A 16,897-nucleotide genomic window follows, 5' to 3' on the forward strand; every position below is an offset into this window, starting at 1 on the left:
ATGTCGCTCGCTTTTCAAAGATTCATTTACCGGGGGGAAAAATGTGAAATGTTTTACTTTAAATTTAAATTCATTGTGAACCTTCCTATCTTGCTCCTTGTTTGTCTTTTTGTGTGTTTCGTGTGTCTCTCTCCCTCCCCTCTCGTCTCCTCTCTGCTCCAGATGTCCCATAATGCAGTTGCAGCCTTCTGTCGGTCAGTGAAGCTGCAGTGTGAGCTGTACCCGTCCAGAGAAGTTGCCATCTGTCTGGATCCCTACTGCGGCCTCGGCTTCGTCCTCTGGTGTCTCTGCAGGTTGGTGCAGCTCCTAAATGCATCTCCACCCACTTACAAACCATTAAATATGCATTTTACACTCTTTGAGGATCCTCCAGTCATTTCATTTTGCACTTCTTTACGTTAAAGAATGGATGGTCCAAATCAAAGCAGCACAGATATGAGCTTGTACTGTATGTAGCTGCAGTAACTTAGTATCCCACTTAAGACAATGTGTATTATTCAATCAGATTCAACATAGCTCATCAAGCAGCTCAGAGCAGATAAGGAGGACAGGAACTGGCAGGAATGGCACAGAAAATTTTTAGTCCCTATTCAAGCTAAGCACTCTGAAACACTCCCGCCGTGGTTTGAAGGATGGAACAAAACTATGTCCGAGGTGCAAAATCAAAGGCACACCCACTGTACTCCCAAAGTAACTCCCAGGTTTCCAGAAAAGTAAATAAAAGCAGATGTTTTGTGAATCATTAAAGCCCTACATCTGTTTTAAGGATTAATACTCTTATTTACCCTCTCAGGCTCAAATTGAGTTTTTGTTGCTAATGCACAACCGAGTCCTGCAGTGGTACTTCTGAGTAAAAACAACTCATAAAATATGTACGTGGGGTAATCAGGTTGTTAGTTTTTAACTGTTGCAAATCAGCAACACCTGCCTCGAGAGGGTTAATATATATTTATGTATTTAAGTTCATTTTAAAATGCTTTACTTCTGTTTCATGACTTCATCTTTCTTTGTTTTTTTCATTTAATAATGTGTGCAGTGGGTTTCAAACCTGAGCTGCATGCACCACGAGTACTGCAGCACGCTGCTAAAAACAAGCTTGCATGTTGTTATTTTGAACACCCTCCTGTTAAATGGGGGGGAAGGAAAACCTTAAGTTGAACAATGCTTAAAAACTGCTTCACTATATGGATGTAACATGACACAGGCTGGGAACTACAGATTGGAGCCCCCCCCTTTCTTTTACTCTTGCATTATATTGCATGAACCTGTGGATGCAGTGACTCATTGTGTTTGCTGACAACACTTAGTGGCAATTTAAGAAATTCATAAATAAATATAACTTTTTTATGTTGAACATTTAAAATATTCTAAAGTATTTGAGCATTTCCTGCCCAGATAACCTGAATCCACGTCCTGGAAGAGTTGGGTCGAGTTGTAAATAATAAATTGTCTTACTCTTTGAGTGTAAGACAATTTAAGTGTTTATTGATGTATTTTCAGTAAAAGGGGGGAAAATTAGCTTTTTAACATGGAAGGTTTGGTTATACTCATCCCTACCTCACCCTCTTAAAATACAAGAACAGTGATTTATACTTATTGATAATAATAATAAGTAATATTAATGTTTAAAGGTCTCCGTCTGAAACTCGACAGTCTTTAAATCGTTAAATCTTGGCTCCAGCCTGCAGGTCTGCTTACTTTCAAATCTTCTTCTCATAAATACTCAACTCATCTGGAGCCGATATCTGCTGCTAAATGTCTTCGGAATAAAACAAATCATCCTCGGCTTGAGGATTTCACGTCGTCCTCGCTGACAGTAGCTCACATTTACATCAGATTGTTACACAACCCTGTGGTGCTGGTTGGCCGGTTTCTCAGGACAATAAATCATAGTCTTAGCAAGTGTGACTGGTTATAGAGTGAGTGAATGTTAGTTTTACTGTCCAAACCAGTGCAGTACATAACCAGATCATCAACACTTGTCAGTCTCCTGATGTTGTTAGTGCTTGTAAGCATGTCATCCATTTTTAAATTTGTGTTATTGTTCTGAGTCGGCACATGCAGATCCCCGACACACACACTGAAAAGCCTTTGTGTTGTCTGCAGCGTGTATTCTGGCCACCAGTCCATCCTGATCCCGCCGGTGGAGCTGGAGTCCAACCCAGCGCTGTGGCTGCTGGCCGTCAGCCAGCTGAGGGTGCGAGACACCTTCTGCTCCTACAGCGTCATGGAGCTCTGCACCAAAGGACTCGGCCTGCAGACCGAGGCGCTCAAGGTCAGCACAACAGTGAGACGAGCAACGTGTCGGTTTCAAGTTCTGTCTGTTTACATATTTAAGTCCATTTTCAAACATGGGAGGTTTTGCAGAAGGCTGCAGATGCAGAAGAGCGGGCTGCAATGTTTTTCTTCATCTAGATGTGATATCTTCAATGTTTTTATTACTTTGTGTGCAAAAGAGAAGCTCTGTCATGCCCTGGTTTTTGTTTTGTTGGATTAGAGTTCAGGCTTCAAGTGTTTGAAGAGTTCATTTCTGTGTGACGAGCTTCAGTTTCCAGCCTGTGTTTTGGTTCTTGTGGTAGTTCAAGTTCCTGCTTGTTTTTCCCTCTCTCTCATCTTTATGCCTCTGTCCCCATGTCTGCTGTGTGTCTTCTTGTTTCCATGTTTACTGTGTTTTCCTTTGGATTGTTTCCTCTACTCGTGATAGGTGGGAGTGTTCATGTCTGTATCACTTTCCTTTGGTTACTTCCTTTACTTTTTACTTTTGTTTTCTTTCACGTCCTGTGTTAGTTTTGCTTCCTGTCTCCCTCTGAATGTCCTGATTGTCCTGTTACCCTCGTGTTGGTCCTTCCCTAATCAGCCCTCCCTGTCTATGAATAGTCCTGTCTTCCCCTTGAGCCTCGATTATACTCTGCTGCAGACACAGACAGCTGGAGACACGACAGTCGCGCAGTCATTCCTGTTGTACTTCTTTAATATTCACCTGCTGGACACATGCAGGTGGTGCATTGTAGTGTAGTCTCTGTAACAGCATCTGCTATGCTCCAAACATTTATTTATTTGTTTCTTTACTTTCTGACCTCTATTGTTTTGGATTCTCTGTTAAGAGATGTTAGCAGTATTTGGATCCTCACCCTTACAATCCACACATCCTGACATAAGAACAATGGACAGCACTCGTATACATCACACAGTGAAAGAAAAAGCCAGACTCACTGTAAATGTTTCATGCAGCTTGCCTGCCTCGTCCACAGTGCTGCAGGCACTGTGAAGTTCTTGTTGAGTAGAGTAACTCTACTCCGAGCCTGCAGGTGGATCTGCTTGGAGGAGTCAAAAATAAAAAATGAAGACTTAGAAAACACAGCTTGCTTGGTTTTAACAGGAACCATGAAAATAGAAATATGACCGTCGGTATTTACTGAGCTTCCCTAAAAAATCGTATGTGTTTTTAGTACTTGTGGCTTATAGCAAGACAGGTTCAAACCTCTAAGCTGGCCTGTGTGGAGTTGAATGTGCTGCGTGGGTTCCCTCTGGCTACTCTGGCTTCCTCCCACAGTTCAAAGACATACATGTTAGGTTAGTTGAGTCCATACTGGCCAGAGGTGCGAACGCAGAGTAGTTAAAGCACCTTAGAGAAGATAATAAAGTGCTGTGTGAAAAGGTGAGTGTGGGTTGGAGTGTAAATTGCTTTGAGTGGTCGATCCCCTACAGTTCAAAGCCTGCTCTGTAAAACATGGCCTTCTAATAGATATATATGTTTTTCTTTGGTCCATACAGATGTCAGGACCGTGTTTTTCCCAAAGTTAGACTCAGTCAGTGAGAACATGTACAAATATGTTATCTTGCAAAAGAAGGCACACCAACCAAGTTCCTCTAGTTGTTGCTCTGTTTATCAGCCTCTGTGAGTTTGTTGTGTCAGCATGTAAACAAGCTCCCCACCTGCTGCGAGTACTGGTTAATGTGGATCTTGACGTTTTACCAAATCTCCAGAGCAGAGCTGTTGTCTTGTGCTCTCAAAGATGTTTGAGTTGTCTGAATGTGGTCACAGTGGCTAAACCTTCAAAATAAGACGACGGAACAGTAAAGTGACACAGCTGATAAACCCACAGCCTCCATGTGAGTGAGCAGACAGCAGCTCCACCAAGTCTGACACTGCTTAGCTCACTTCCCTCACGCTCTCCTCTGCTCAGCGGTAATAAACTCTGTCTCCATCTGCTCAGCCCGAGGACACATCTGAAAGCTGGAGTTACAGACACCGACGCCTCTGATTGGTCACGGATAGAAGCCACAGAGTTAATTTTAGTGACTATCTGTCTTTAAGTTTCCATGGAGACTGAGCGTTAAACGCTGAGAGAAAAGCAGAAACAAAGCACTTTTTTCTTGTCTCCTTTACAGCTACAGATGAAGCAAACTTTATACTTTTGTACTTTTTTATTTTTAGTCACAGTTTTTCTTTTTTATGTAACACCTACACAAGAAGGGATTTGAGCGTCGTATTATTCTGGTGAACTAAGTAGGTTAAAGAGGCAGAAAGTCAGAAGAAAAACTTTATATTTGAAAGGGTTTTTCTCTCATTCCAGCAGTCCACAGCTGGACTCTCTGGGATTAGATATAATTTTCCTTTCATCTCTTTCACAGGCTCGGGGTCTGGATCTGTCCCGGGTTCGAGCCTGTGTAGTGGTGGCAGAGGAGAGGCCCAGGATGGCGCTCACACTCTCTTTCTCTAAGCTCTTCAAAGACCTCGGCCTTCACCCGCGCTCTGTCAGCACAGCCTTCGGCTGCAGAGTCAACCTGGCCATTTGCCTGCAGGTAAAAAGCAAACCAGCTGCTCCTGCAGACTATTCTGTACGTGCAGTTATCACAAAAACTTGGTAGAGTTCAGATGGAGCTTTGCACTCAACGGTTTTATCCTTCTAAGTATTCTGCAGCTTAAATTCTTTGAATTTTTATCAGTGGGTTAGGGATGTTCCTGCTCACTGATTTCTAGTCCCTAAGTAGGAAAACTTGGACAAGGTTAAACTTTGTCTAAAGAAATACTTGAAACTGTTAATCAGATGGTTTGACAATAAAAATTATATTTTCTAAGCCACTGAAAGCTGTTACATTGCACATACGCAGTGTCAGGTTAGATTACCAAATGCACCGAGGATGAGCAATGCACACAAGTGGCCGTATTTCTGATTTGCATGGAAATCGTGCAGATTTATTATCCCCAAAGTCGGTCTGTCTTAAGGTAGAGCCGAGGTTTATACAGACAGTGGTTAATGGATATCAATTGTAAGACTTCCTCCTACGTGCACTGGTAATTGCTTATCAGGAGATCTTCAGACAGACTACCTTATAGTAAGAAATCATAAAACAAAAGCCCAATCATGACAAACTTACTTTGTGAAAGTCGCCAGGAAGTCGTCCAAACTAGCGCTCCCATCGTCATTGTTTGGGAGCTTTCCTCATGATATCCTTGCATGTGAAAGCAAAATTAAATTGAAAACTTGTAATAATAAATCAGTAGATTTAACCCAGTTAGTGACCTAATCTTCCTCATCTTTAGAGTTTCCTTTTGAAATGTCCTGGATTTGCTTCCTCTGTATATTCGCATAAAGGAATCTGTTTGTACCTCCTTTCCTGTGCCTCCCCCTCCCTCCTCTTGTGTCGGCACCGAACCCTTTGTTTTGGCACCACAGTGGCTCATGTGTAGTGCTGTTGTCTGACCCAGGAGGCTCCTGGTTTTAAGCCCAGGTCAGGGCTGGGCTCTTCTGTTGGACTTCAACAGGTTTCCTGAATCCTGCGACTATTAATAATCCTCATATGAGGATCAGTTAAACGTAGAGAGCAAATATCACTGCAATATCCCACTTAGCTTCACTTCTTCTTAGCTTCTTAAACCAAAAATAGTATTTTTTTAGCTGCTTCTCTCCCGTTTAAGTTGTTCACCCACTGTACAGTCAGCTCATCGCTCCAGTGAAACGCTGTCGGAGAGTTTGGGAAACTAAATCTTTCTGATCACTGTGATTGGCTGCAGGGCACTTCAGGGCCGGACCCCACTACTGTGTACGTAGACATGAGAGCGCTGCGTCACGACAGGTACGGTAACCTGTCAGTAAGTCCCGTCAGCCGTCTTCCTCTCGCTTTACTGCAAAAAGTTTTGACGATAACACATTTGTTCCAGGGTTCGATTAGTGGAGAGAGGTTCTCCTCACAGTCTCCCCTTGATGGAGTCTGGCAAGGTGAGTGCATTAATATTTATACATTAAAATTTGCATGTAGTTTCAAATCAAATCAAAGCATCCAATCAGCATAGTGCTAAGAAGTACAAGAGGTTTCATTAAACCCCACAGAAGTTCAAGTTCCACATGAGAGGCGATTCATGAAATTTTAGGTGAAACATGAACCGACACTGAGCAGCTGACAGCAAATTACCAAAGACACGCCGGGATGAAGATGTAATTTTAATGGCAGCACGTTCCAGGACTATTCTCTGCTTTTCACTGCGTGTCCTCCCACATTCAGTGAGTCAAAACAGACAGCAGGTTTGAGTCGATGACGAGCCTTCAAATGTTCATCCTCCCTTTCTGTCGGTGGGCATGTGGGAGGAGAGAGACGACTATTAGATAGCTGTCAAACATGCGTGCTTGTCCATTAGTGCAACTGCAGAGCTGCCCGACCCGAAAAGTTTTACAAGTTTTAGATTAGGATTCATGTGGATGTGAGGAGGAAGCCTTAAACGTACCCTAGAAAACCCTGTAACGTATCAGACCATTTTTATTTGCGATGTCTGAGCCTTTTCCAAATCTCTGCCTCAAAAGACAATTGAAAGATTTCTTTGTGGAGGCCTCTGGGTGAATTTTATGCCAAAATCTAAAGGATGCGATGCTTACGCTCAGTGCCTCTCAGTTCATGCGCGGTTCGAGCTCAGAGTTGGAACTTTGCCACTTCTACAGCCTTCAGAGTGACTTTGAGCCCCAACAAAGTCTAAAACAGACAATTATAAAAACGTGTCACCCATCATAGAGTTGAAGTAGCCACAGAGACCAAACCCCCTTTTTTTATAGCAGGCTGTGCGCATGAGGTTAGAGATTGAGTAACTTTTTGAGCCAGTCCTCTAACGTTAGAGGAACTGTAATTTTTTTTAACTTCCATGTTCATTTTTCAGTCTCTTACTTAGCTCAGCAAAGCTGCTGTTTAGTCACTTTTTACGTGTAGCAGGAAATAAAAAGGGTGTCTTGTAATGATGGCTATATTATTTAAATAAAAAAGTTTTGACTCTCACATGTGTTACCATGACAATGTATACCATTTATTATATAGGAAACTATTTACTTCTTGATGTACAAATAACTGTGACAAAATGCAAAAAAATAAAGACATTGCAGCTACTCATGTGCACCTGGCAGATGGCAAAGGAAGAAAAAATCATAACCTTTGGTAAACGGCTCGCCCACATTTAGTAGCTGCAGACCAGTGAAACCAGGTTATTTTTAGAGTACATTTAAAAACAGCAAATGCTGAACAGCGTGTTATTTGAAGCTTATTTCTTTGCATTTGTCTTTCCATGTATCAGTGAAAGGACAGCTGCTGAGCAGCCTTTTTGGCTTTTGCTGCGGCAGAAATATGAAACTCACACTAGGATATTTAGTGAGGTTTAAACAGTGATTTCTAATGCTGTAATTAGAAGAAACATCAGTGGTATAAATGTTTAGCAGACTAATAAAATTAGTTTGGTTTAAGTCAGTTTATGTGGTGAAAAAAGCTCAACATGCCACGTCATGTTTCAAATCACCGTGAGCTTTGCAGAGTCGGTGAGGGTCGAGTGTTTGGGACAGTGCCATAACATTTCTAATAAAGAAGGCAGAGGGCACCTGACTTTAAACAGAAACCTATGGAACCGTGCTCATTTTCACTTATTCATTGTTGCTTATTATTTGTGTTTTACGGTGCTGCATTATTTCTCTTTACATCTGTTTATGGTTTGGCACAAAGGGAGTAACATCGATTACTGACTCCAGACTTCATACAGCTTGTAACATCATGCTCCTCTATAACTCACTCCTGCTTCTGCCCCTGAAAAACATAAATTGGTGACAGTAACATAGATCGTATGTATGTCGCAGATTTCTTGGTGTTTTAAGAGCAGGTGTGACATGCCTGACCTACAGCGATACACAGAAAACCAAGAAAACCCAACAGTCAGATGAGCAAACACTTTGGCAACAGTGGGAAGGAAGAACTCTCTTTTAACAGGAAGAAACTGGGACTGGTTGGGGATGGAAGACACGTTGTGCAAAACACATGTTGTGGAAGAGAGACGACTCCAAACTGGAATTTCTTTAAAATCAGAGGAGTTGCCACTGGTGGCCATTGGAAAAGGTAGCAAAGTTGTTGCCCATGACCTCTGGAAAAAGGTTAGCCTTTCTCATATGTAGGACAGAGCAGGAAATCTCCAGCCTCAGATGTGTCGTGACTACTGGAAATACTCTGGTTTAGCAGAGAGAGATGCCTGGAATGAACCTGCAGAGGGCAGGACACATGGCACCTGCTCACTGTGAATTCAGAGGACTATCATTTGTGTTTTTTCTCATATGGGCTCAGTCAGACTTAACACAAACGTTTAAACTGTTGAAATGAAAGCTTTCATTTCAAATATGTCAGATATTTGTGATTTTAGATAAAGAACCTTTCAATATGTTCTAGAAGAGTTCAAGGCTGCAGCATCTGTGTGAAAGTGGCTTTAAAGTGATTGGAATGAGCTTGATGCTTTTAAAGGAATGAAATGAAAGTGGCGCTCTGGCACGAAGGACGGGTTTTTGGTCCATGCCGCCCCCTTCTCACTCTCTGGCGTGTTTACTCAGCTCTGTCAGCCTGATAAAGACATCAAACCTCCCTAAAAAGCTTTTAAAACTGGTGTTGGCGTTGAAGGTCTAGTGATACGTTCCTGAATACAGAGCTGTACTACAGCAACTCGGATCTGCAGAGATACTGATGGCTGAGCAGCACTTACTTCAGTTTCATTACTGAGCTCTGAGCAGTGAGACCAGCAGGAGGACTGACAGCAGTGCAAAATGTCTAAATATTAAGAGGCAGCATGTCTGAGGGATTTGATTGATTGACATGTTGAAGCTCTGAAACTAAGACTAAGCATACAGAGTCCAGTGTTAAGATGTTGATGTTAAATTAAAGCTGCCAAAAAAAACTGTCTTCGGTTGAGACAGAAGATTCTAGATTTCTGTTATTTCCATCTTCAGCTCATTTATATTTGGTGGTTTGTCTCCTGTGGGAGCTGCAGCGAGGGCTCAGTGGAGAACAGAGAGAGATGTGGGATGGAGGTGGTTCCACAGCAGCTCGCAGATGCACAGAAACTGTTCGTAGGCTGAAGCAGTTTAAAAAAGGCACCGAGAATTGTACTTTACAATTGGAAGAAGAGTGTCAGCTGACAAAACAACTGCTGTGGGCTACCACTGAGATCAGCTAACACCATGATCAGTCTGTTAAAACCTTTAGTTTCTTTATTCATTCAGGATATCTCAAGACCAGAACCTCGGAAACCAGCAGTCCACAGAGAAAGACTTTTCTTGGTTAAATACCAAGACAGGGGTTTCTGAGTCTGTCTTCATTTTGATCAAAAGTTGTGAATTTGAACATTTTTCATGAGTTTCTAACCTTGGATGCCTCCTAGACCTAAAATTTTACAAATGAAGAGTAGCAGCTTTGTGGCCACTTACTTAAGACACAATGTGACATTGACAGAACGCTTTGAAGCTAACATAGTCCTCAAATGCCTTTCAGCTCTTAGATTTAACAAACTGTGCTTGGTTTGATGTTTTAAAGCTCGCTGAAGCTCGTGCTTTTAGCACATGAAGTTTCCTAAACTCTCCACTGTCCCGATCTGTCCTGAAAGCAAACTGATGGATCTTTTCTTGGAGCTCGCCGAGTCGTTCATGTCTTCTTCCCCCACGTTGACACACAAAGAGAGGACGTCATGATTCAGGGCTGGTCATCGATCGGCACGCTGTTGTTTTTGACTCACTGCATGTGGGAGGAGGAGAGAAAACTAATGATTGCTTTCCACTCAGTCCATCGCTTCTTTTATCGCTTCACTGACACGATGTTCGTTGTGTACGTGCAAAAACATCAGAGGACTTGTGCTCGGTAAACATAATAAATGGCTGTTATTTGAAGTGCATTCACATCCGTTTATAAGGTTGTTTTATGTATTTTATGTCCGAGCAGCTTTAACAGGCGATGGTGTGAACCGACAGTGAAATGTAAAGTGTTTTTAACATAAACAGCTGCTTCTATTTGTGGGGCTGTATTCCTGCATGAGTCAGAGTGAAGCAGGAAGCAGGGAGATTGTTTTGATTCTTTATTTTTACATCTTATTTTTCAGATCCTGCCCGGAGTTCGTATCATCATCGCCAATCCGGAGACCAAAGGACCGCTTGGAGACTCACATCTCGGAGAGGTCGACAGACACGACCCGTTTCTTTCTTTTCTGATTGTCTTCTTTTTCTTCTTCCTGTTCTTTCTTTGTTTTTGGCATTTTTGGGGCAAAATTGTTGAGCTCCTAACTCAACCTAAGAATTTATGAGCAAGAGTCCTGTGATTTATTCCATCGCTAGGCGTTCAAAGTGTGATTGGTTTATTAAAAATATATATTTTTACCGACCAAAGAGTAAACTCAACACAGCTAATCGTAAATTTTACTGGTATGCAGATCTGGGTTCACAGCGCTCATAACGGCAGCGGTTACTACAGCGGTTACGGTGAGGAGGTTCTTCAGTCCGACCACTTCAACTCCAGACTCAGCTTCGGAGACACTCAGACCGTCTGGGCCAGGACGGGCTACCTGGGCTTCCTCCGCCGCACCGAGCTCACGGACGCCAACGGAGGTTGTTTGTCTCGCTGTGTGCAACGTGTCATCGCCCTCGTCGCACCGTGACTAACTGTGTGTCTTTGCGTCTGCTTGAACAGAGCGACACGATGCTCTGTTCGTGGTGGGAGCTCTGGAGGAGGCCATGGAGCTGAGAGGGATGAGGTACCACCCCATCGACATCGAGACCTCCGTCATCCGCGCACACAAGAGCATCGTGGAGTGGTACGTGTAACAACAGCAGCAAAGTCTTTGAAGGATATTAAACGACCACAAATAGCATGTAACAGAGGACGATAGTTCACTGAGACAAGCAGTGAATAATGTCAATGATTCACACAGTGCTCAGTCGATCGCATTGTAATGTTACAGGTAGAGTAAAGATGGGAAACCATCATCAACAAATCCATATTCAAGAGTTTAGTCCTCAACAATCACCAGAGCATCACTGAACAATAGCTGCTTGGTTGTGAGATGTGTTTCTACCAGTGTGTAAGAGAAGAAGCTGCAAGAGGAAAATCTCATTAGCAGTAATCAAGCTACTTTAATCAGATCCAATATCCTGCAGTTTAGATACAACTAAAAGAGACCTGCAGTAAACTTTAAGGTGAGTCAAACCATGACAGTTCTGCCTCTGAACTAAGTGTCATTTAAAATGCATGCTGTTGATGAAATGTTCATTTTTCATTTGCAAACAAAACTTTTATCTTTTTTTGTTCCTGAACCAACACAATCGGGCACGCGAATGCCGCCAAATGTGAGCTGAGAGATATATGACAGATCAGATGTTATCTGTCCGTCCACTGAGCTCCTCGTCCCATAGATGGCAGCGCTCCTCGTTCTGCTCTGCAGCCTTAGTGAGCTCGTCGTAGAGACGCATACACCGGTTTTCCAGTCATGCTGCAGGTCGTGGTTAGAGCGACCTAAGAGCAGGCTTTCAGAGCAGAGCAGAGACTGTCGTCAGCAGCTGCTGTCCATGATGGAGGAGCTGGAGTCAGTCCAGCTTCAGGATAAAAAGGTTTAACTCCAGTCTGGTCCCTACACCCTTCCCACCCAGTGGCTCCTCCTCCTCAGTCTTGCGGCTGCTGAAGGGTTTCCTAATGAAGGCGTGGATTAGAGTCTGTTGTGGACACAAACATCTCCAGACATCACGAATGAGTGATTACTAGTTATTCCAGGTTTACTTTTTAAAGCTTGAGCTTTAGTCGTTGCCCTGCGCCTCGCTCTTGGCTTATTGCTTTTATTACTTCTTGGCCTTTGTTATTGACATTTAAAGCAGCAAAATAGAAACTAAAATCAGTTCTGAATCTGTTTTTGAAAACATGAGCATTAATGTGCCATGAAAGGCACTGGATTTTGTTTATTACTGTAGTTATGTGTAGTTGTGTGTTGGACACACAGTGCTGTGCATCGGTGCAGAGTCAGTGCAGGCTTTGTGGCTCACTTCTACTGAAAGTTTTTGGTTTGGGCGTTCCAGGCGAGCAAGCAAAAGGAGTGAAAGTTACAGGATGAGGGTTTAGAGGCTGGATTGGAACTGAGTTTGAGTCTCGGGTTTACCACAACAGGATAACATGAGAAAACTGTGCTAGCTGATTAGCACAGGCCAAGCTCTCTTTGTCTTTACGCTGATACTTATTAGCTGCTGAAGCTCCACCAGCTTGTTGTTGTGGAGTTTTTCTTCCCTCAAGTGGCTGAAAAGGGAATGAAAGGAAAATTCTGTTTCGTTCAGCCTGTTTGTTTTTCAGTCATGTGATTCTCTGTAGAGCTCCAGAAAAATGAGGCGTGGCACGTGGCCTTATTTACACACAGCATTTCTACTTTAATGCAGCTTTGAATTGAGAAACCACTCCAGATGTTACACTTCCTGCACGTCTCTGTCTCCATCAGTGCGGTCTTCCCCTGGACCAACCTGTTGGTGGTGGTGGTGGAGCTGGAGGGCTCTGAGCAGGAAGCCCTGGACCTTGTTCCCATGGTGACAAAGGCGGTGCTGGAAGAGCACTACCTGATCGTGGGCGTGGTCGTGGTGACGGACATCGGCGTCATCCCCATCAACTCCCGCGGCGAGAAACAGCGCATGCACCTCCGCGACGGCTTCTTACAAGACCAGCTAGACCCCATCTACGTGGCCTACAACATGTAGCCTGAGTGTGTGCGCGCGTGTGTGTGTGTTTAAGAGAGAGCGAGCATGCGTTTGTATGCTGTGCATTTCGCCGTTGTTGTTCATTTATTTCCCAGAATCAAGATGTACTGTATTTTTGAACCTGCATATGGTGTGGTCTTAAGTCGTCTGTTTTCTTTCTAGTCGTGTTGTGCTGGTTGATTGATTGATCGGTTGGTTGCTCAGTGGTGTTGCGACCATTTTTACACCCCCGCTTGACCTCGTGACCGTTACCAGGAGCTCGTCACTGTAGAAAGCCTTAGGGGAACACTGTGTAGGGGGCGCCGGCTCCCACCGTCACACCGCGTGTCATTTTAGGAGGTAAACGTAGAGCGAGAGAAGTACTAGAGCCTGTACCTGTCATCATGTTTTACCGGTTGAATTAAAAAAATCCTGGATTTGTGGTATTATTTCAAATTAGAGCAGGGGCAGCCAGATTATTGTAAAAATATAAATATTGTACATAGACATAATAATCTATATGGAGAGGTACTTAAAACACAATGAGGTGTAGTAGCCCCTTTATGCAGCTCTCTCCGCCCACACCCTCTGCGCGTGTGTGTGTGAAGACTGTGTGTGTGTGTGTGTCTCTGTGTTCATGTGTGCAACAGGGACATTTTATGTCGTTTCAATGTGAATCAAACACTGATTTTAAACAGATTTTTATCCTGAGACGATCAAAGAAGAGACATTTATGTGGAGACTGGAAACACACTGAAGACATCCAAAAAACGGAGAGAAATTCAGTGGCTGTGCGCGTTTCGGTGTCCAAAGTCTGAGAAAAAAATACACCGATTTATCTTTTTTGGATCTAGTTAAGAAAGATTTGCGTCTTTTTATCTTGTGACCTTTCTGGCTAAAAAGAAAATACCACAAATGCAATTTTAGCAGCTTTCTATAAAGTGTCTCATTTAAAGCAAACGTGCGGCAAATTTTGTAACATGCACATTAAACGTCTATGATCATCTTAGCTGTCAACCAGTCCTTCAGTTACCTTCCTGAATTACTTGCAGTCCCTATAGCACCCAAAGCATGTCAAGCAAAGTGCACTGTGTGAATATCAAAGAAATGTTGTTATTATTATCGTTATTTAAAGGGAGTTTAAGGGAAAACTGTGCATCATGTCAAAGACAACAGCATCAAGGTGTTGCTGCAGCAATTTTACATTTACTACCTTCTGCCAGCAAGACTCAAAGGAAACATTCATTATCTGTAATATTATTATTATTATTATTATTATTTTCAAACTGACCAAATTTGTATGGGACACAAAAAATATGCCAAAACAAATAAACGAATAAATAAAATGTGAGATTTAATACAGCGAAAAGAAATTTTATGAAATTTTTAATTTTCAAAAAACTCAAAAATAAATTAGTAATATGCAGAAAAGCAAGACAAAGCATAGAAATGATAAATAAAGTGGAAAATTCTAACGGAAACGTAAATTAATTGAAGAATTCAAACAGAAATTGAATATGCAGGTGAATAAACATAGAAACAAGTTTATGACGATGTAATAAAGACGATAAAATTCAACCTTTTTATTAGGTTTAATCTCATATTAATTCATTTTTGAGATACTGTTTTATTTTTGACTTTGGCAGCTTTTGTCCTTCATATGTCCCATATGAACTGGCACACGATGGCTAATGACAGAAATTGGATGAACATAACAAAATATATATGATTTTGGCAGCTTTGGATGGAGACAGGTGTTTGTTTTTGAAGGTATCTTTGGTCCTCCATGTAAAGAAAATGGATAATTGTAAAAAATAATTGTGGCTCTCCATACATATGAACGGTTAAATGGATTGAAAAAAAATATGCTGCATAAAATATCCTTCTCCTGACATTTATAATGAAATCCACACACGTCCTCGGGCCTTTTTTTAATGAACGAATGTGCAAACTTGGGAGACAATAATCACTCTCAATCACAAAGTAAACACTTCTCCGTCTTATTGCCAAAAAAGACGGGTGCACCCAATCATTAGTGCGGGTAATAAATCAAGTAGCTGCTTGCTGTCTGGGGAAGTAAATGCGGATGTAGCTGCAGTAACATCTGGAGTCTGTTGGGACGAAGGGAACTCCAGATAAAGTTTACATAGAAAAGCTCCTATTGTAGCAATAATCCCCCAGGGACGTTCTTTACCGCAGGGATTCAGCTGCTGCCTGTGTGCACTCTACACATATGGGATAATTATGTTTAATGATTGTTCCAGTATTATAATCTCCCAACTTTAAACATCAGACACACAGCTGTGTAACCTCTGTATGTCGTGGAATTCCCAAAGCTTTTTCAGGCCGGCTACATCACAGAAAACAAGAACGAAGTCTAAACAGACTTTTAGTGTTTTTTATTGAGTGTAAACTGAATGAACTGAGAGGAAACATGGATCTAATGTGTTTATGGCCAAACTGAAATGTTACTGTGTTGTTGTCTGTGTTAAAGTCGTCGCTCAAAGTACGATTACAAAATAACTCTGCCTCTGTACAGCACCACAGTAGATCCTGCTGTAAATGTGATGCAGACGATATATGTTTAATATGAGCGTCCACCAGTGTTTGGCAGCAAGTGCAGAATTAATAATATATCAGACAACAAACATTTCCACAAGTTAACAGCTCAAAAAAGGAAAGTAAGGAGTCCCACAGCAGAGTGAAGAATCCCTGGCAGAGAACGTCCTCGGAGCTTTGGTACAACAGCTACCACCTGATGTGCACTGACTTAGACACTTCCTCATATGTACTGAGGGTATATAAGATTTAAAGACAGATAGTTTAATAACTCTATGAAAAGCTTTTAAAATAATCTATATCAGTTCACGCCGAGACTCTTGGCTAACTGTGACCTATGGAAGCGTTGAAACCTGCGAGACACTCCGCAGGTTGTATAAAAGGTTTTATTCAGAGCGTTGCCGTTGTTTAGAGGAAACAGTGAAGCGTCGTTTGTTTACATCCCCGTGGCTGAATCACGTGTGACATCATCTCTTCGCTCTTCTTCTTTGTTTCACTTTGAGTTTTCTCATCAGTTTTCCTCCACGTGTTTATGAGCAGAAAACTTATTTTTATGCATATCAGAAGTTGCTTAGCGCTTGTTTGGATAACTTAGCAGTTTGGGTTTGTTAGTAGCAGCGTAGCGGTCATGTTTCAGTCCCTGGGTGTGTGTGTGTGTGTGTGTGTGTGTGTGTGTGTGTGTGTGTGTGTGTGTGTGTGTGTGTGTGTGTGTGTGTGTGTGTGTGAGGTGGATAATGTAGATCAAGACGGAAACCCCATCAGAAACTCGGAGGACTCATCTCGGGGATTGATGGGAGGGAGACTGCATGGTGTGTGTGTGTGTGTGTGTCTGGGTGTGTGCGTGTTAGGTGTGTGTGTGTATATTGTATGTAAATAGTGTTGATTTTGTACGGTACAAGTGTGTGTGTGACTTGTTTTGTACACATGATAAAAAGATTAAATGACACTTTTATAAGAGCCTGCTACTGGCTCACCGTCACACTATACAGTGCAATAAAGTGCTTTGATTGGCTAAAACTCAGACTCGGGTTGTTATTATTTGTCTGTACAAACTCTTCACTCGTTAGTTAAAGAAAAAGCCAGATGTCTTACTTTCCTCACATCATCACACTATAACTAAAAGTCAGTTAAGCTTCAGCCTCTCCAGGAAACATAAACCATTAGCAGGTGGTGGGAGCAGACTTCTCTCTTCATCCCTCCCAGCTGATTTTTTTCAGGTTTGACTTTTTCATAATGTCTTTGTTACCGCTGGTAACACGAGGCACTACCTGCAGCCTGTTCAAGTAGCTCAGATGATCCAGCTCCTCCGGGATGGCCTCCAGCCTCGAGCGCGTGGAGGAGGCCGCAGCAGACGG

At 42.4% G+C, this 16,897-nt stretch overlaps 1 protein-coding gene across 3 annotated transcripts in view; it reads left to right on the forward strand.

Moving 5' to 3' along the window:
* Window positions 1–16,253, forward strand: part of LOC308385443 (disco-interacting protein 2 homolog C-like) — a 79,788-nt gene extending 63,535 nt beyond the window's left edge. For all 3 annotated transcript variants that reach the window (XM_080864324.1, XM_080864323.1, XM_080864325.1), the window contains 9 exons: window positions 163–293; window positions 2,107–2,275; window positions 4,636–4,806; window positions 6,020–6,081; window positions 6,167–6,224; window positions 10,382–10,456; window positions 10,709–10,883; window positions 10,966–11,089; window positions 12,752–16,253. In XM_080864324.1, the coding sequence (XP_080720450.1) occupies window positions 163–293; window positions 2,107–2,275; window positions 4,636–4,806; window positions 6,020–6,081; window positions 6,167–6,224; window positions 10,382–10,456; window positions 10,709–10,883; window positions 10,966–11,089; window positions 12,752–13,004 (1,218 nt within the window). In that variant the 3' untranslated portion in view covers window positions 13,005–16,253. The remainder of the gene's footprint in view (window positions 1–162; window positions 294–2,106; window positions 2,276–4,635; window positions 4,807–6,019; window positions 6,082–6,166; window positions 6,225–10,381; window positions 10,457–10,708; window positions 10,884–10,965; window positions 11,090–12,751) is intronic.
* Window positions 16,254–16,897: the final 644 nt, after the last annotated feature.

Source organism: Rhamphochromis sp. 'chilingali', assembly GCF_963969265.1.
Source record: "Rhamphochromis sp. 'chilingali' genome assembly, chromosome: 18".
Classification (NCBI taxonomy): Eukaryota; Metazoa; Chordata; class Actinopteri; order Cichliformes; family Cichlidae; genus Rhamphochromis; species Rhamphochromis sp. 'chilingali'.